At 36.4% G+C, this 19,845-nt stretch overlaps 1 protein-coding gene across 2 annotated transcripts; it reads right to left on the bottom strand.

Annotated features, from left to right (window-relative positions):
• Positions 1–7,911: 7,911 nt before the first annotated feature.
• On the bottom strand, positions 7,912–19,499 carry LOC306856651 (EGF domain-specific O-linked N-acetylglucosamine transferase-like). Of its 2 annotated transcripts, XM_079396013.1 has the most exons (16): positions 19,413–19,499; positions 17,254–17,495; positions 16,954–17,054; positions 15,560–15,668; positions 15,264–15,358; positions 15,039–15,143; positions 14,138–14,244; positions 13,952–14,055; positions 12,993–13,085; positions 12,839–12,910; positions 12,475–12,561; positions 11,418–11,486; positions 11,155–11,216; positions 10,937–11,056; positions 10,060–10,162; positions 7,912–8,966 (listed from the first exon to the last, which is right to left on the bottom strand). In XM_079396013.1, exons 2-16 carry the CDS (start codon positions 17,449–17,451, stop codon positions 8,820–8,822), a joined length of 1,572 nt encoding a protein of 523 aa, XP_079252139.1. In that variant the 5' UTR covers positions 17,452–17,495; positions 19,413–19,499; the 3' UTR covers positions 7,912–8,819. The 2 variants fall into 2 exon arrangements, with proteins under 2 accessions (XP_079252139.1, XP_079252140.1); XM_079396014.1 differs by lacking the exon at positions 12,839–12,910.
• Between the last annotated feature and the right edge of the window lie 346 nt (positions 19,500–19,845).

Genomic DNA, 19,845 nt, shown 5'->3' with positions numbered 1-19,845 from the left:
TAAACATAACATACTTTTCTTAAATATATACATGCATGTGTTTGTATTTATATATACATAATACATATACAGTATACACACATATATTAAATAAACAAAAACTTTTTTATTTTGGATGCGATTAATTCCAATTAATCATTTGACAGCACTAGTAAATAGTAAATAATTGAACACAAAATAGCACAGGGTTGGTTTCCAGGGACAGTGGTCATAATGTACAGTAATTTTGCAAGATAAAACTCTGTAAATAACTCATATATACATATCATGAAATGCTCAATAACTGTCGAAACGTTCAAATGTTCAGATGATCGATAATTATTTTGAATATTGCACAGATACTCAAAATTCATGAAAGTGATAGGTTAAAATTATTTAAAAAATTTTATTTATTATAAAACTTTGTATCATTTTATTAGAAAAATTCACAATGAACAAAACAATTAGCTAAAAAACAACACGAACATTATATACACAATATTACATTAATATTAATACTGAAGGTGATTTTCTATGCAAGATGTTGCAAGTTGCATTTGTATGAAACAAGAGAAAGAAAGGAGTGCTGGTTTCAGTTACTCAGGTGAACGGTCCAATATAGAGCATTGATATTTACAACAGCGAATATTTGGAAAGATCAGGCCGCTGAAATCAGGTATACCTGACAGCAGTGTAATTAAATTGAAATCCTAAGACTGGTGTGCTACAAGCAAATTCGCTTTAGCATTTTATACTGTTGATGTATTTTTCTCTTAAACTTTTTTGTTGACTAATGTGCCCTCTCAGGCCTCCCTTGTTTTGAAGGTTTCAGGGCCAAGTGGCGTGAAGTGACTGCGTGAGAGAGGGGGAAATACGAAAGAGCCTCCTGAGGCCTGACTCCCTCCAGTGTCTCCGTTTTTCACTGTCAGCACTTGCGGAGCTCGGTATTGAGACCCGAGTCCGGCAGAGCATTGAGGTTTGCGAGGGAAAGAAGAATGAGTGAACTGGGGGAGAAAATGGCCATCAGGGACAATCTCATTTACAGATGAGAGACTCCCCCATCACTGCCTTCTGTTCCTCGTGAATCTCTCACTCTGTCTCTCCCCCCATCATTAATTTCTTTCTCACCCCTTTCAATTTATATCACTCCCTCCTTCTCTTTAATAACCCTCCCACCATCTCTCTTTTTGTGAAGCTCTCTCACTCTGCCTCTCTCTCCCCGGTCCTTGTCCGTTCTAAGAGCATCCATCCATCACGGCAGCACAGAGAGGATCGGCTAATGCCAGCTCAGAGCTCAGAGAGCAGATCTGACCAGCTGAGCTGCTCACAATCTGTGCCTTATCTATCAGAGATCCCCTCGAGCATCCCTCATTCCCCCTCTCTATCCCAACACGTCCCTCCCTCCCTTGTATATGAACATAACTTGTCCTCCCACACACCTACAGAGTAAAGGAGAGAAGAAAAAAATATATATTTTTAATTATTAAAAATCATAAAAATTACTGCAGTTGTATGTGGGTAAATAAGTAAATAAAAAATAAATAAAATCATGATTATTGTTACGTGTGTGTGTGTTTGCCTTATACTGTATTTCTAAGTGTTATTATGAAATTATGATTTATTATTATTATTATTATTAATATGAAAACCTAGCTTAAACTTCATGGTGGCCAGTCTATTTTAAATAAATAAATACATTTCCTAAAACAAGATTATATATATGTAGTGAATATATGTAATGAACCAAATAATCGGATTTAATTTTTCTTAATTCAATGCTGGAAGTCATGTTGTCATGTGACAAGACAACCATAAAACACAAGAAAAGAAAAGAAAAGAAAAGAAAAGAAAAGAAAAGAAAAGAAAAGAAAAGAAAAGAAAAGAAAAGAAAAGAAAAGAAACTATGAATTAACAATGAAACACAGAACTGACATCAAAAGAAGGAAAACCAATCGACTGCAGGCAGCCGCCCAGATGTGCTCTTGCACAATGCACATGCCCTCTCTCTCTCCCTCTCTCTCTCACCGTCTTTCTCTCCTACATCTCTCTCAAAGACTGTGATTCAAGGCCCAAATGAAAGGGATGACTGTGCGTGTGACAGAATTGGAAAAATACAAGTGTAGCTCTTCTTACGCACAAGTTTCATTGGGCAATCTCCGCTGGGCTCAGCTGTGCTGCTTGGCTCTTAATGTGAGTGTCGATGACAATTAAGTCGCTTTACATTCTCACCGAACCTCGGCTCAACTACTGACACGACTGTCTCTGCGGCGCGCAGCGGAGGACGCGAAACAAAGGGGAAATAATTACTCGCTCTCAATATTTATCGGACAGAACAAATAGCAGGGAAGGGGGAAAGGGGTGGAGATGACGATGAAGAGCAATTACTACATGATGTGAGGAGGCTGGTGCGCTGTCAGTAGGCTACATCGCGCTTCAGCCGCGCAGCTCTATTGCCTCTCCATTTCGAAAGAATTCACAGCGCCGTTAAAAGCCAGATCAGCGAATCTCTCGTATAGTTACCGTTTCGTTAGGCGCTAAGCAGCTCAGAAACCCCTACTGATCGTTTATTTAGTCTCCTTACGCACTGAAGTGTTTCATCCAGTGTGCGAATATAATGGATTTAAGGTGAGGTGACAACTTAAGAATAAATAAATAAACTCTAAAAACTTAAGTTTTCGGATGCAATCTATCGAGGTTCGTCACGCGCTGCGCAAATCGTGAGCGCCACTAGCACGGTTAACTAAAAAGCAACTATTCAACTTTTTACAAGTGTATTAGTAATATGCAAATCAAACAAAACATTCATAATGTCTTATGCTCTGGCGAACACGACTTCAGGTTATGATTGTCTGACTTGTGATCTATGAACTTTCATGTTATCTATATTAATTTATATGTAGCCTACTTAGTTACATTTATGGCTGATTCTTTCACTGACGCGTAGATCTTTAGAGTAGATCTCAATCACAAATGCTGAAAACTGAAAATTTCCAGTATGTCCAGATGCTTGTTTTCTCAAATAGTGCGACAATACCGCCAAAATGAAAACGTCATATTGTCAATGCGCTCAAAGTAATTAAACATTTCAGAACAAATATCAGCGCGCGTTGTGTGGATCAATATAAAAGGTCCATGTCGCCCTAGGGTTGTTGTGCTACTTAGGAAGCAAACCTAACATTGCAATGAATGTTGTGTATTTATAGATCATTTGGTTTGAGGTCTATGCATTTCAAACATGCAATATGTGATCCTGCCACTGGAAGAAGAGGATGATGAGGAGGAGGAAGAAAGAATGGGAGGCGCTCATTTAGCACACAGTCACTCAAATAGTATGTTAAGTATATTTAGTTATTCATTTAAAAACAATTGCATGATTTCTAGTTGAAATAAATGTTATTAAAAACAAATTATAATATTTTTGCAATTAGTTACTTATGTTTATCAAAGGAGGCCCACACAAAGTTATGGCTTGATGCTTGTCATGTCAATATAAGCTTGTCACGTGGCATGTGCAGACTGCAGAGTATCGCTTTAAATGCGCTTGTCAAGACTTTTATCAAGCGTTTGAGAGTACAATAGCATTGCAATGATCAAAATGCATTCACAAAATTTGTCAAACGTCCCATTTACTCATGTACCGCAAAAATCAATTAAAACGCGATTAAGTTAAGGACTTAATTTAGGAGCGTCTTTACGCGCTACAGATAACGATGCATTCGGGAACGCATAGCCCAATACTTACGTGCGACTAATGCTCTACTTAGCTCTTCTGGAAACCCAACCAACATCAGTTTGCAGCCAACAACAAATCAATGTCGCTGTTTAAGCTGAAGAGCGAACCAAAAGCAATTTACCTCCTTTTATGAAAGCGAGGGCATTCTCCTTGCTTCAAAACGTGGCAGGAGTCCTGAAGACAGCTGTTTGTTTTAAACGAGCTTACTTTCTACTCACTCCAGCTCAATAGCCAATAGCCTGTCCGTCACACGGAGAGCCTTCACAAACCGAATGTGCCCATTATTTTACGAAGCTCTTCGCCGCACATCACCGACGAGATGAATGAAAGAGGACGGAAAAGAAAAAGCGAAAAGCACCGTCAGCGTTTGAATCTCAGAAAAGAAGTGCGTAAATCCATATGGGGGTTAGTAGACTAATGACCTTATAATGTTCCAGACATGCTTGTTAGGTTATTAACATCTGTCTTCCTGCGGAACCGCTGGGACTGTGAGTGATGGGGAAGTCTGCGATGATAACTGCGCCTCGCACACTCCTCCCGAGCTGCGATCGATTTGACAAGAGAATTGCGAACTTACCTTGCTTATTCCGTGCACGTGCGTCGGCTACACCCCCGCCCCGCGCGCGATCTTTCAAGTAGCCACGCTAACTGATGTCATAGATTACAAGTGTTGAAGTGAGCGGCCTGGCAAAAAGTGAGCGAAAAGGTTTCTAATTTTTTACACCTCCGACCCGCCTGCCTCGAAGCGCAGTCGGGGTTCTGCCGTGCGCTCAAACAGGTTAATCCTTTGGAGATCGATTTTATCTGTTTCGTTCAGTCTCATAGCCGGGGACTCTTTAGATTTCTATCATGTAGCAAATGATGTTGTCAATAGCCAGTCGCAGCCCGACACTCATCAAGGTTGATGAATGGCAGCTGAAATGAAATCTCCATTGTGAATTGCAAGGGGTTCCATCACAAATGCTAGTTCTGGATGCCCAATGCACCAAAAGGTCATGTGTAGTTTAGAGGTGTAACATCTGGTACTCCTGAAAGGGTGTATTTTCTCATCATCATGCTATGTCTGAATTAAGGAAGGATAAAAAGGCCTTGGTTAAGCCATCTATACCTTTGATATGCGTCTCCAATCCCAGCAGTCTCGCCTCGGAAATTGGAATCTTTGCCTCCTTCAGGTATAAAAAAAAAGAGATGAAAGGGTATTTGGTACAAAAAGAAATATAACCCATTTGAATCCTCATTTTAAAAGTATTGCCATTACACTCAATATTCCATGCTATTTGTTTTCATCATTGAACCTCCTCTTTGGCCCGGACATTTACCTAATAAAATATTAACCACAAACAACCTTGTGAAGCTCTCTAGATGTTCGCTACTTGTTTTCATGGACCATGGGCAAAATTGCTGGCCAATTGCACTTTTGCAAGAATGCACGGAATCAAATCACATGTCGTGTGGCGATGTGTGCAGAATATTTAGAAGCGGATCACAAGACTGGTGAAGGCTATATGAAGTGAGAAGCAAACGTCTTTGTTGTTGACCTGGCCATCCAGTTATCACTATACGGCCCATTCTGAGAGTCCGATGGCCCACATTACTGTAGATCTATTTGTTCAAAAGTATATCAGTAAGTATAGCCTAATCTGTATCAACAAACTTTTGTGCATTGAAAAGATTCCATAGATGTTATAAGTTCTTTAAGGAACCATAGATGGCAGTAAAATTTTATTATATTCTGCATTTTACTTCTATACGAGGAAAGGATTAATAAAATGTAGCTTAATCTACAAAGCAAAAACATAGCAACTACAACTGGATACAATAGAGTTTGTTTCAGGACCACGGACAGCACATCTTGCTTTCATGAGTGGACTTCCTTTCTTCAGTCAAGCAAGTTGGCGACATCAGGCTACTTCAGACTACAGCCCCAAGAATGAGTGTTTTGCGTATGGCTTACAGCATTTAATGTACAACTGGCATATGAGAGAATACAAGTCGTAATAATGCTGATAGAGTAGAATTGGAGGAAAGGGAACAAATGTCTTTTATCAGAGAGCTTGTGTTATAGGATCCCCGCTGAGACTTCTTCCTTCTGAGATTGTTCTCTCGGAGGACTGAGCATTATGGAAATGTCTGATCATAACTTGAGGAATATTTCTTCCAACACAATCAATATTTCCACATTTATCCTCTGAAAGAGAACGTTTTCTTGCTTTGTGGGTCGCCTGTAGAAGTGGGCATGTAAGATGAGCCGTTGGTAATTGATTTATTTCTGTTCAGTGGTGAGAATTTTTTTTCTTTGTGAGATCAATTAGATTAAGCCATGTTGATACACGCAGGATAATGGATATTATGCATAAAGACAATGGAAATGGGTGATGGATGATGACAAACAAATCTAATCTGGGTTGCAAAGCAGGCAAGAATGGGAGAATCATAACTGAACGTAGCACTCTGTCGAAAGTCAGAGTGAAAATTCATTTCCTGAAATATTGACACCCAGGGAAGACGGATAAAAGAGACTGTGTGTCATAGAACAAAAACACAGCAGGGCCAGACAGGAAAGTTGGGCCCACAAACATCCAGACAGATTTTTGCCGATAAATATTTCATTTATATTAAAACAAGAGCTGCGTTTTTGGGTCATTCCAAAACAAAGTGGACACATTCAGTGGCTTTACCGATGAAAAGCTGACAGCAGCTTTTACTTGATGTGTTAGCTTTATTTTTATTACATTTTATTTAAAAAAGAAGTACATTCTAGTAATTTATATTTTAAAATAAAAGCCAATTGCCATCTGTTTCCATTTTACTGCACATAATATTTTATATAAAAAACAATGTTACACATTCATAATAAAATGATGAACTCTTCTCAAAACCAAGCATGTCCTTTGTTGTTACTATAGCTAATATGTTTTGTCAGGTTTGTCCAGCATGATAGCACGAGTTTGTACAGTAGCTAAGCAACTTTCTACTGAAAACTAGATATTTTTCTCTTTCTAAAAACGCCTTACAGTGTCATGACCTTGAGTAAAAAGGTTAGCATGACTAAATGAAGTACAACCTTGTCTCTTTTAAAGGCACAGCTATATATCACCATTTTTGCTATCTAGTTACACTTCAAATAATGAAATAGTCATTTAAAATACTATAGCTTTTCGAAACAGAAATGGAATGACCCTTATAATCTCCTCATCATGTTTCATCTCCATGCCTGCAGAGGTAACAGCAGCGGCTCTTATGTACATGATGCAGGGTGTAGTGGGGATAGAGAGAGTTTAGGGAGCACAGCAGAAGTGAGAAGGGAATGAGGGTGGTAATAATTGCTCACTCCCAAACAATTCCACCAGTGACATCCCATTACTTTAAACACGACAAAATAAGGCCACCCGTGCGAGGAGAAAGAATTCACTGAATAAGACATGAAGGGAAAAGGCTGCCGTTATTAGCTGTGTAGGGTTCATCATTAGAAAGCAGTATATAACTCTCCCGTTACTAGCAGTAATTACAGCGCAAGTACAGGCCGCCGTTTGTAATAAACTGTCTGTGTTCGAGCACATACTCATTTAGCCTCTCTATAACAACCGAGAGACAATGAAAGCAACGTTACTTCATCATTTACTTCTGACAAGTGCGTACGAGCTACAAGATTGTGGCAAAACCCAGTGAGAGAGAAAGAAGAGCGTAACTAAAGTGTTAATATTATTGTCCTAAAATGCATATATAACGTCCTGGATATAATTTGACACATTTTAGCAAAGTTGCAGTTAGGAGAAATGCGCGGGTTGAGTCGGAATCATTAATGGTGTTATATCGCCATCTAGCGGACTCAAAATACAAGTGCAAGGGATTCTATGTGGTACATTTTTATGCCTCCATCATCTTAATGTAGTATTTATATATATATATATATATATATTTTTTTTTTTTAAATATGGAAATGTATATGTTGTGTTATTTTATCAAAATTAAGTAACAATAATGGGTTCTTAAAAATATTTTTTTGAGATGTTAATTTTTTTCTGCCAATGTCTCTGGGTGCTATGGATATAAAATTGAAATTTATTTGAAAAAATTGGCAATTTACTGAGGAATATTCTAGGTGATTTAGGATAAAGGCTTGATCCATCAATAAAGATTTTGTATTTGTCATTAATTGTCAATGTATGTGAGAATGATGATGCAATCACGTGCACAAACATGTTTTAAATAGCTTCATTTCAGTTTACAAAACCATTCAAATACAAAACATATATTTTCAAAAACAGCAACAACAAAAAAACACTTTTCAAATATAATTATTGGATTTTATTAAATACTTTGTCTTCAACTCAAACCAGCACTAAAAATTCAGCAACTTTTGTTACCATTTAGCCACTTTTTAAAGGGTCTGCTGATCTTAACACTGATATATATATATACTTTATAAAATGGAGCAATACTGAACCAATATCTCAACGAGTGCAACAGGACTGGAGTCATGAATCCCTTAACATAGTTTAACATTTACAAAATGACTTTTAACTGAATACAAATTAAAAAGTAACTGACACTGTAATAAATATGAAGCTGCTTAGCCTCCTTTGCCTTAATGCATTAAAACACAAAGTAAATGTGTGTGAAGTTTATAAAAAAAAATGCTACCAAACTATGTGGGTGACCTCAATGTTAGTTCAGTACCCAATCACTTGATTTTTAAACTAAAAAGTGTTGTTTAAAGACGTCTTACAACCTTGTAATGATCTATTGACCTGGAATTTACTCCCTTTGCCTTTATGAGAAAAAAAGCTGCACTCAAATCACGTTTAAAAGTGTAGTCTCTAAAAAAAAAAAAAAAAAGCCCACATATACTTGAGGAGGTATATCAGACCACACAAAATACATCAACATGTCAAAGCAATACATCGGAGTCCTTCAACAAAGTACTCAGCATCTCCACGTGCAAAACGTACTGTAACAGCGCAGATGTTTTGTTTTGTGAATTTAAAATGTGTTTTCACATATTAACCATGCGCTTTTCATAATCACTGCTACATTTACAGAGTGCAGAGAGTTGGTAGGAGTGTGTTCATCAATGGCCTGGCAAGAGAGCACTATGTCTTACAGGCTAGAGTTCATCTCGGGCCTGTTTTGCACGCCATGCGCAGTGCCGGGTCACATGTTCAGCCGCTAGAAGAACTAACCGCATGAACTCCTCTACATCAAAAGTGTAGTTTGTAAACTTAGGATGTTCTCCAAGAGTAGGATGATGACCCTAAGACAAGGACAAAATATCAGTAAACAATATATAAGAATTTTATAAATACACTGCCGGCCAAAAGTTTTTGAAAAGTAAGATTTTTAATGTTTTTTTAAAGAATTCTCTTCTGCTCACCAAGCCTGCATTTATTTGATCCAAAATACAGCAAAAGCAGTAATACTGTGAAATATGTTTACTATTTAAAATAACTGCTTTCTCTTTGAATATATTTTAAAATGTAATTTATTCCTGTGATCACAGCATCATTACTCCAGTCACATGATCCTTCAGAAATCATTCTAATAAGCTGATTTGCTGTTCAAGAAACTATTTTCTATTATTATTATTATTATCATCAATATTTAAAAGAGTTGAGTGCGTTTTCACGATTATTTGATGAATAGAATGACCCAAAGTTCATAATTTATCTGAAATAAATAGCTTTTGTAACATTATACACTATACCATTCAAAATCTAGGAGTGAGTAATAATTAATTAATTAATTAATAATTAAAGAAATTATAGAAATTAATACTTTTATTTAGCAAGGATCCTTTAAACTGATCAAAGGTTATGATAAAGACATTTATAATGTTACAAAAGATTTCTATTTCAGATAAATGCTGTTCTTCTGAACTTTCTATTCATCAGAGGACCCTGAAAAAATGTTTACTCCGCTGTTTTCAACATAATAACAATAAATATTTATTTCTGAAGGATCACGTGACTGGAGTAATGACGCTAAAAATTTAAATTTTAATAGAAAACAGTTATTTTAAATAGTAAAAATATTTCAAACGTTTTTGCTGTACTTTGGATCAAATAAATGCAGGCGGGGTGAGCAGAAGAAACGTCTTTAAAAAAACATTAAAAATCTTACTGTTCAAAAACTTTTGACTGGTAGTGTGTAATATCATAATTAATAGAAATTATACAGAATTTTTTTAAATAGTTAATATAACTTGCTAATAGGATGTTATGGCACTAGTTTGAAGGTACTAACATGACTTAAACTGAATGTGAATGTTACTGTACAAAGCAATACTGGGATATAGGGATATAGTAAACTGGAGTGAATCCAGGCAGCGGTGTGTGTCCTCTCCTCACCTTATCCTGGGGGAATACTTTGTCCCTTTTCTGCCAAGTCATGTAATGGACTCCCCTCAGTCGGGCCAGATCACGGTAGCAGCTCTCATCTTGACAGTTGTACCTGTGGAGTACAGAAAGAGGGATGTTTTATGTCCCAAACTTAGCAGGCGGTGGCCCACAAAGCCTCCGCAGACTCCGTTTGATGGATAACTGTTTAATTAGGCTGTATTTCACTGTCATACACATACAGACACAGTCAGATGCTTCCCTCCTCCGTAACACACATTAAAAAATACGTCGTACAGCACAGAAGCTTGACTGCATCCACATGAGTATTGGGTGGATGTATAACATGACATAAGTGTCAGGCGCACAGATGAACACTGGGGAATATGTCTTACAACACGTGCAGATAGGTGTCGAGGAAAAACAGCGCTCTGAAGCGAATTGTGATGTATTCATTTATCAGCAGAGAAACAGAAAGACGCTTTTTTAAAGTGCAAGGATGCAACCAAATGTTCACGATTGATGGTTGTCAGGGGGGTCTATAATGATACAATTGTAAGAATCAGTCATTGGAAAACCTGCACTGATCGCCCACTTTGCCTTTTCTGCTGTTCTTTGAAGAGTCATTGAGAATAAATATTGTTTATTAAAAGTTTCTAACCTCAAAATAATCTGTTTGGTTGTGTTAATACAAACATGTTCAAAGTGTGACTTCAGAAATGGTATAAACATTATTTAAACACTGTAAATTGTAACTAAGAACTGTTGATATGGTTTTAAAGTGCCTTAGAAAAAGTGAAGTAGTATTAACATTCCTCAGACTGACAGTGGACTGTATGGCTGTCCACACAGATCATTAAGAAAGCAGAGAAAAACAAAAGCCACGTACAATTCAAATATGACGGCCCAGTCGGGAAGAAAGAGGAGGTGGGTTAGTCCGGCTCCATGCATCCCAATGAAGATATCAGAGTTGTGTGTGACGCAGATCTGCTCCAGAAACGGCATCTCCCTACGAATACACATCGGCTTTCAATCACGCAAGCACCAAACTCCACCTTCTCCAAAGAAATCGATACATTTAAAACCAACATAGACTGAATCACGCACTTGTATTTGTAATCCACCAGCTTGACCTCGAATAAAGGCACAGTCTTCAGGGCATTGATAAGCTGCGCGCACACACACACACACACACACACAGCAGGGATTCAGAGGGTGATTAACGAGACCTCAAACTCATGTGGACAGAGGCCAAGTAAATCAAGGCTTTTTACCAAGCAGGGATCTCCAGCAAATAAGAGTTTAAATGGGCAGTTACGGAAGCAGAGTGATAAATCAATGATGAGCAAAGAGAGCGAGAGAGCACTCACCTCCTGCTGGTTTATTATCCTACGGTACTCAGTGCTTCTTGCCAACAGTGTGACACGGATTTGGCCCTCCTGACAGAGCAGAAGGACATCACAGATTTCATTCATATTTCAACACACATTTGTTTCTTAATGTGAATATTTAGGCTATATATATTTTATAACACTTATGATCCAGTTTCAGATATAGGAATGTATAATTTAAACCTTTATTTAGGAGGCAAAAGAGAAAGTAAAAAGAAAGAAAGAAAGAAAGAAAGAACCGGGCCTTATTGACAAAGCATAAAGACAATAAAATAATAAGTTGTCCAACACCGCCATCTAGTGGCAGATAGTGTAATCATATCAATAACTTACAAAGTACATTATATAACTACACTATAATATACATGACATTCATCTAAACATTACTGCAAATCCGCCTACTCAAAAGTTGGTGGCAAAGACTTTTGAATTCATGCCTAAAAAAAATTGTATTATAATATAATAATTATTTATTTAAGTTATAATAATTTAAATGTATATTTAAAATGGAATAAAAATAACATATCATGTAACAATTATTTAAATGTATAAGAAATACAATTAATCTAATATAATGTAAATTATAAATTAATTATTATTTACTTAAAAGTATAAGAGTTCAAAACATAATATTTAATTTAAAAAAAATAATATAACATGAAATTATAATTGAATAATTTAGTCAAATTGACTAAATTAATTTAATATAAAATTCATTAATTTAAAAATAATAATGATAATTTATTTTAACTTAATTATTTAAAATGATATATATATATATATATATATATATATATTAGTGTCAAATCAATGTGTTTATGTCAGGAGGACATATGAGCATAATTTCTAAATGAATGCATTAAAACAGTTCATATAGAGTATAAATTGTGTTTATATATTTTAGTATTTCATTCAGAGAGTATGACTGTTTGTAAATGCTACTATGAGAATACAGGGATCAAATCATGATCTGTATTTGTGTGTGTGTGTGTGTGTGTGTGTGTGTGTGTGTGTGTGTGGATTCAAGTATGTTTACCTTCGGTCCATCTTGTGAGACATCAAGTCGATAAAGTACATGCTGGGAAAACGCCTTGAACAGCCCCTCGCTGTGGCAGTCAGAGATCTATCAAATTACACACACATCTGTCATTTAAATCTTCTTTATATGTCATTTGCACACAGAGGGCAGGAGGCACACAATCATTAATATGAGAATGATTTGACCGACAGTACCAGATGAGTTCAGTCTCACACAAGGCAAATGTTCTATATCACACACACAGCATCCACCAGAGATGCATTAACACTGACAGATGACAGCAGATGAACATGATGAGATGAACAAATGCTACATGGGGGGGTAAACAAATGAGAGCAACAGAGGCATGTAGGATACATACAAGAGGAGTGTTGTAGAAAAGGCCATATCGCATTCTTGGAAGGAGTGAGAAATATGCGTCTCTGAAACACACCTGTGAACAACGCACTAAGTAAACACAAAAACAATCAGACGCTTAGAAAAATGTGAAGTGATATGGAGCAAATGCCTTTTACCCTTTTGGAGTCAAAGTTTTTGAGGTGAATGATGTCATAATCGGTAAAAGCCCGCCACATTTCGCTGAACAGGTCTCCATACCCATACAAACTCTGATAGATAAAACAACAAAATAAATGAGTTCAAACAGCAATGATCACAATAATCCACAGGTGAGCAACATGACTCAAGTCCATCAGTTAACATCCTGTGAAGTGAAAATAAATATATGTATCATTAAGGAGTCCATAAACAATAAATACTTTTCCATTTCCATTCCATGTTGTCCTTTCACATCAAAATCTACCTACATATTTGTTTAAAATCGTTTCGTCAGCATCTTAGGCTATTTTCATGACAAAATACATGTAAACATACACAATAAAAACCAGCAAAGTTATATTACACAAGATTTTTTGAAAAACAAAATCTTACTGACCCCAAACTTCTGAACAGTACCGTACGATAGCTTTATGAAACCAAATCTCATTCACATTTCTGAATATTCAAAATATCGGCCACTAGACAAACATCCTTTCATAATCTCTCTTCATCTTCTATTAAAACTACAATCCAACATGACCATTCAAAGTCTGGACACATGCAATATATTATTATAAAGCAGATTTTATTGGGCAATCTCATTCACATTGTTTCATGTAAAAAAAATAGTCTCATTCTTTCTCCACACCCCTCCATTCTTCCTTCTCTTCCTCACCCTTGAAATAACAGCATGTGAACAATAGGCAGGATAAGGTTTATTTTCAGCCCACTGTTTCCATTTTATCTTTCTCTTTTAGGATCTGCCCACCTCCTGAAACTGTGGCAGTCGGTTTAAACAGCAAAGCTTCTGTTACAGTGTTTTCTAATCCTGACAAGTAAGAAACATCTGTTTGTAAGAAATGCTCTCTGGTTGATTTACCGAAGGACATATTGAAAGCAAACAAAGTTTGTGTGTTTAAGAGAAATTAATACTTACTGTGTCCCACATGACAATGTTTATGTCACGGCTGAAGGAATTGTTGAGGTGCTGAGAGATGTAGAGGTTGACAAAGTCACAGAAATGATGGTACATGTTCACTCCTGTAAAAGACAAGCAAAACATGCACTTTTTTAAACCTTAGCTTTTGTGAAGACTAAACAAAAAATTCCACAAAAATATCACCTGCATCCAGCTTCATGAAGACGGTTGGCCTGTCGATTATAACATCACAATGGCCATCATCCAAGGCGTGGAAGTCAAGCTCGGAGTATGTCTGCAGTTCAGCAAACCTGAGAGAGAAAAACAACACATACTGTACTTAAACGTCTGTTTACTCGCAAGTTGTATGGGCCGCTTTTATAGCACTTTTTGGAAGTGGAAGCCAATGATCATGATCTATTATATGAAAAAGAGTTGCATGAACATTTTTCAAAATACATTTTTTGGTGAACAACAAATTATTTCAGGTGAGTAAATTATTTTGGGGTAAATATCAGGAAATATTAGCACATATACATTATTAAAATGTTTGAGGATGGTGATTTTTTATGTTTTTGAAAGAAGCCTATTTTGCTCATCAAGACAGAGCACTTATTTAATCAAGAATACCGCTAAATTGTGAAATATTTCTAAAATTTAAAAATAACTGTAACTTATATTTGTACATATTTTAAAATGTCATTTATTCCTGTGATGCAGCGCTGAATTTTCAGCATCATTACTGCAGTCTTCAGTGTCACATGATCCTTCAGAAATCATTCTAATATGCTGATTTGCTAATCAAGAGAAATGTTTTATCATCAATGTTGAAAGCATTTGTGCTGCTTAATTTTATTTAAATTTAAATTGAATGTATCCTTGCTGAATAAAATGATTAATGCATTTCAAAAATCTTACTGACCCCATTTTTCAAAGTATCTATTAAAATATTAATTTACCTCAATAATTAATTGCATATATATAGTTTGTCAATCTTAGTTCTTAAATGTCATGTAACACAGGTAATGAAAATATTAATACAAAAACAACCATTAACTCATTTTTTTTATTATTATGCATTTATTTCTGAACATTAGTTATTTACCAAGACTGAAGAGGACTTTTGTGTGTCCCTTCTGCGGCTAGAGCTTTACTATTAAGGCTGCAGTGACCACCGATCTCACCCTGTTCCAGGAAATCCTCTTTATACCTGCAGTGACAGAGGAAGAGAGATGGAAAGAAAGAAAGAAAAAAGACAGCTCATTTAGACAGAAACAGAAAGTTCTGCATTTTCCTTGACCTCAAACAATCCTAAAGGGGGTCCACTGACCTCTCATGACCTCTGCGGGGACTCCTCAAGTCCAGGTACAGGTTTATGGCCCTGCAGAACCGCATATGACTGGTGCACTTTAGAGAGGAATCGCCCTTTAAAAATAAAAAGTTTTTAACTTGTATTTGCAAGTTTGTTTCTAGCATTGTTTAGACATGTTGAAGCAGTGAAACAGCCCTTGTCTTAAGCTCAGTGCTCACTGGCTCAAAGCTCTGGAGGTGGGCCAAGGACTTCAGCTAGAGAAAATGAGGTGAAAAAGAACACAGAGGAAGATGATGTAGGAGAAGGAAACTCACAGGACTCAACGGCTTGCACAAAGTCTTCATCTCACTGAGACGCTCCCTCACATAACCAAAATCTGCCTGTTTCCAGAAGAGTTCCTGGGCTGCCTGAATAGAGTTTGCCCTAAAGAAAGAAGACAAACAGTAGCACTATTTGGAGTAATACTCTCTGTATTGAAAGGAAAGTCCTAAGATAAAGTTTGTTATTAGTCCTTGAAGCGCTTGAGTGACACAGTGGAAGAATAGGCTGCACTCAAATGTTCAAACTTGTGTTAACTTGTATTAGTGCTGGATTAAAAGGAATGCAACTATACTTTCTGTGGGAAATAGAGTTTGCAGAGCAAAATAAGGAAGCAAGTGTGTAAGACACAGGTGTAGTGAACTTCAACAACAGTTGAGAGAACTCCAGCTGACGTGCGGCTTCAAACAGTGATTTGTCAATTTGTCATGGCAATTTTTCATTTCAAGACAAGTCTTGGAAGATTTATTTTCTTGCAAGAAAATGGTCTACAGTCATTCATGTTGGCTGCAGAGTGTGACAAAGAACACAAACTCTGCATTTATACAATGCATATTCAACATGTGTCCATTTAAGGTATCTATGTCCTCTAGATGAGTTTCTAAGTATTTAATGCAAATCATCTTCTTAGAAGTGAACATGTAGGATCTCTAAAATAACACTTCTCGTCTCGCTCTCAGCTACAGACACATTTCATACATTTCCTGTTGTTTTTTTAGCACACCAGAATAACTCGAGCATTCTGGTGAAGCACTCAGTCTAAAGAACACTCTTTCACAGAGTAAAGCAAATAATAATACAATTCCCCCCACGTTTCTAATTCTTATACAAACATAACTAGGTAACACTTTGCAATAAAGTTTTGAACAAAAACATTCAAATGCAGAACTGTTTTTAACACTGATAATAATAAGAAACCTTGAGTACCAAATCAGCATATTAAAATTATTTCTGAAGGATGAAATAAATAACGGCTGATGAAAATTCAGCTTTGCCATCACAGAAATAAATTACACTTTTAAATATATTAGAGTAGAAAACAGTTCTTTTAAATCATAAAAATATTTCACAATATAACGGTTTTTACTGTATTTTTTAACCAAATAAATGCAGGCTTGGTAAGCATAAGAGACATAAACATTCAGAAATCTGAGGAATAGTGTATATCTGCAAATACTGCTTGGTATTCACACCAAAATATCATTTCTGTCATAATTTAGTAACCTCATGTGATTCCAACCGTTTGTCGTCCACAAACAGAGATATTTTGGAAAAAAAGTTAATGCTCCAATTTTTCCACACAATAAAATTCAACCGTGCTCATTGGCTACAATCTCCAAAAAGAGGCCCATACAAACGTCTTTGAGTAGGTCAGCAAAGAAAAGCATACCATCCCGAGTCAAGACTGGTGCACACAGGATAGCTGAATCTGTGCTCAGGGGAGCAGCTCTTTTCATAACCCCAGCAGGCCTTCTTGAGCAGCAGAGCATCCTGCCAGCCAACAGAGACACACCTGTTTATAATCATCTACAGCATACGCACAACACTAAATGTTAGTGATAAAGTCACAAGCAACAGAGGCCAAAACGAACATTTGAAAACTATTATAGTTGACGCACGACAATGTCCCACTGATGTTTTAAACCGACTTCAGCAGACATTCCATCAGAAACAAGACAAAATAGCTTACTTTAAAAGGGCAAAGCAGGTCCTCCTTGCAGAATTTGGCCAGTCGTTTGTTGTTGTGCAGAAAGAAAGGAATATGCTGCTGAGGAAGCGCCAGGCTGCTGTAGTCCAGCTGTGGCGTGCGGCTGCTGTCCTGCCCGCTGTCTGCGGTGGAGATGGTTTTATAAGTGCAGACCAGGCACAGAGCTACCAGCAGCAGCATAGTCCCTCAAACCACATGGAAGGAACCACACTGGCCCTCATCACCTACAATCATTTATGAGAAAGGCAGAGAGCGAGAGAGAGAGAGCACAAGAGGTTACAGGGGAAGACAAACACCAAGGCTCACACTGAAGTAACCAGTGTGGGAACCTGCAAATGAACGGATCTTTCTCCATGTGGAACTCCTACCACAGGAAATATTAGTGACCTTTTTCCTTCAATTGTTTAAGCAATAAGGCCAGGATTGAGGGAAATTAATAGAAAAACAAGTACACATTCTGCTCATAGCTGATGCACATGGACCGTGGGAATTACAGACATATATAAGTAATGATGGAAATGGTGCATGTAATATGTTCTCTCATCTGGGGTAATTTTGAACCACAGCGGTGAGAATTTCTATATAAAATCATTATGAAATTCTAGTTTCTGACAGATTAGATATATAAAAATGCTCTGTACGATCATTAACTATTTTACTTATCCATAATGCCCAAGTCTGTTATTGTTTTTCATCAGCATTATCACAGTGTATCTGAATAGAATCAGCCATAATAAATTCACTGCTCACAATTGATCACAGATCATTTCTTATTCACACACACACACTTTATTAGTACTGTAAAAGCAAGTTTTAAAATGGTTTCATTTCCCATTTTTATTACAACCATTATTAACAACCTAGTTTGTTATGTGGTGTTGTAACTTTCCAGCAATAAACATTAAATAAATATAAAATTAAATAAATAAATGCATACATAACACACATCGAGCTGTAATTATCACTAAGCAAATCCTGGTAGATTTTTTTACAATACAAAATCCAAAATGCCAAAATCACCACAGATATTTGATGTGTTGTAAAGTTTTTTATTATCATCATCATGAAACCTTTTTTTCATAATAGATTAATTTTATATTAGCTAATATTTGATCAAATAAAATATAGTTATAAATAGTTACCACAGCATAAACATAAGATTTCTGACTTGAAATAAGTCATGGGACATGTGTAATGTGTCATTTACCAGTACAGTGATTTGTCTACAATTATAAATTAATATACTGTTAGCATATTAATAAAAAACAGTATTTTCTCTTTATAACCGATATTTAGGTAGAAGCTATGGTGATTTTTTTGCAAGAGAAATTTACTGCTGCCTTGTAATTATGATAACGTAATTACAGATTACATAATTATTAAAAACCCTTTGGGGACACACACACAACCACGGTGTGCAAATGCGACCAGAGAACTCCGAATGAACCTATTAACAGAGCAGTCTTTGCACAAATCACTATAGCAATCAAAGTTTGCAATTAAACTCATTGTGTTATATACACAATGACAGAAAGATTCTGACATGCTTCTGGCATTAATTAAAAGAGATGCCTTGTTCATTACTTATAATTTACAGTAGTAACAATAGTTGCACTGTATGATTAGCACGTGATGTAACTTCTCAATTCAGTGTCTAATGCGATCTGTCTAGACAGAGCAGATCAGTTAGATTAACAAAGACGCACTGTACTCCGATCCCATACGCCTCATGGAGCAGCTCAATTACAAATCCTGCAGAAGAGTAAATGTCCTGGGTTTTAAACCTCCGAGTTTCTGTACTACATTGGAAAAGTTAGTGATATCGTAATTTTTTTTTCTTGGTTAAAGGAAGCAGTCAAACTATAGAGCTACGATACCCAAAGACACACAACGATGCCAAAATAACACACAATAAAAATAATTCTAGTGCAAACTAAGAACCGCAGCAACCACAAAGACTTGACACGTTGCCAGGGTCGGGATATCACAGCTGTCCCAGCATCAATTATATCAGCTGTCTTTTCTAGCGCAAAACACACGACCAAAATAGTAAATTAACTTCTTTTTGACTTTTAGTAATTCTGAAATAGTTAAAGAGAAAAAAAGTCAGCGCGCTAACAAAAAAGTAATTATATGCTTACCTCCTTGGAGAAACTAAGCAGCAGCAGTGGGTGCATTTAGGGATGCAGTCGCCATACTACCGGAAACTATGAGCCGGCATGTGCTACAGTTAGGAACCACGAGAGGGTGCAAGAGGAGCAGATCCCAAATTTACACGGTGGTGGGGGAAAAAATACATTATCCGCGATTATGTTCTGTAAACGTCCGAGAAAGCTCAGGAATGAATAATAATAATCGTTCCAACTAAAAATACTAAATTAAATCAGAGTTTAATAAGCATAACACATTTGTTACTACATAATTAAATATCTTAACTATTAAACATTAATAAAGCTAGAAAACATGGAAGCAGAGATTAATAATAATATGTTCGTTGATATAATTGTAAAATAAATGAATAATAGTAGTAGTAATAACATATTCATTACCATATAATTAAAAACAATACATTAG

The sequence above is a fragment of the Barbus barbus genome, assembly GCF_936440315.1.
Source record: "Barbus barbus genome assembly, chromosome: 37".
NCBI lineage: Eukaryota > Metazoa > Chordata > Actinopteri > Cypriniformes > Cyprinidae > Barbus > Barbus barbus.
This window is presented reverse-complemented; position numbering and strand designations above follow the sequence as displayed.

What these genes read in the sequence shown, in the direction of transcription:
- LOC306856651 (XM_079396013.1), bottom strand. Translation starts at nt 17,451, where the DNA reads ATGCTGCTGCTGGTAGCTCTGTGCCTGGTCTGCACTTATAAAACCATC. An exon ending in TGTGCAAGCCGTTGAGTCCT is followed by an intron (nt 15,359 to 15,559) that starts GTGAGTTTCCTT and finishes TTATTTTTAAAG; the next exon opens with GGCGATTCCTCTCTAAAGTG. An exon ending in ACATTGTCATGTGGGACACA is followed by an intron (nt 13,086 to 13,951) that starts GTAAGTATTAAT and finishes TTTATCTATCAG; the next exon opens with AGTTTGTATGGGTATGGAGA.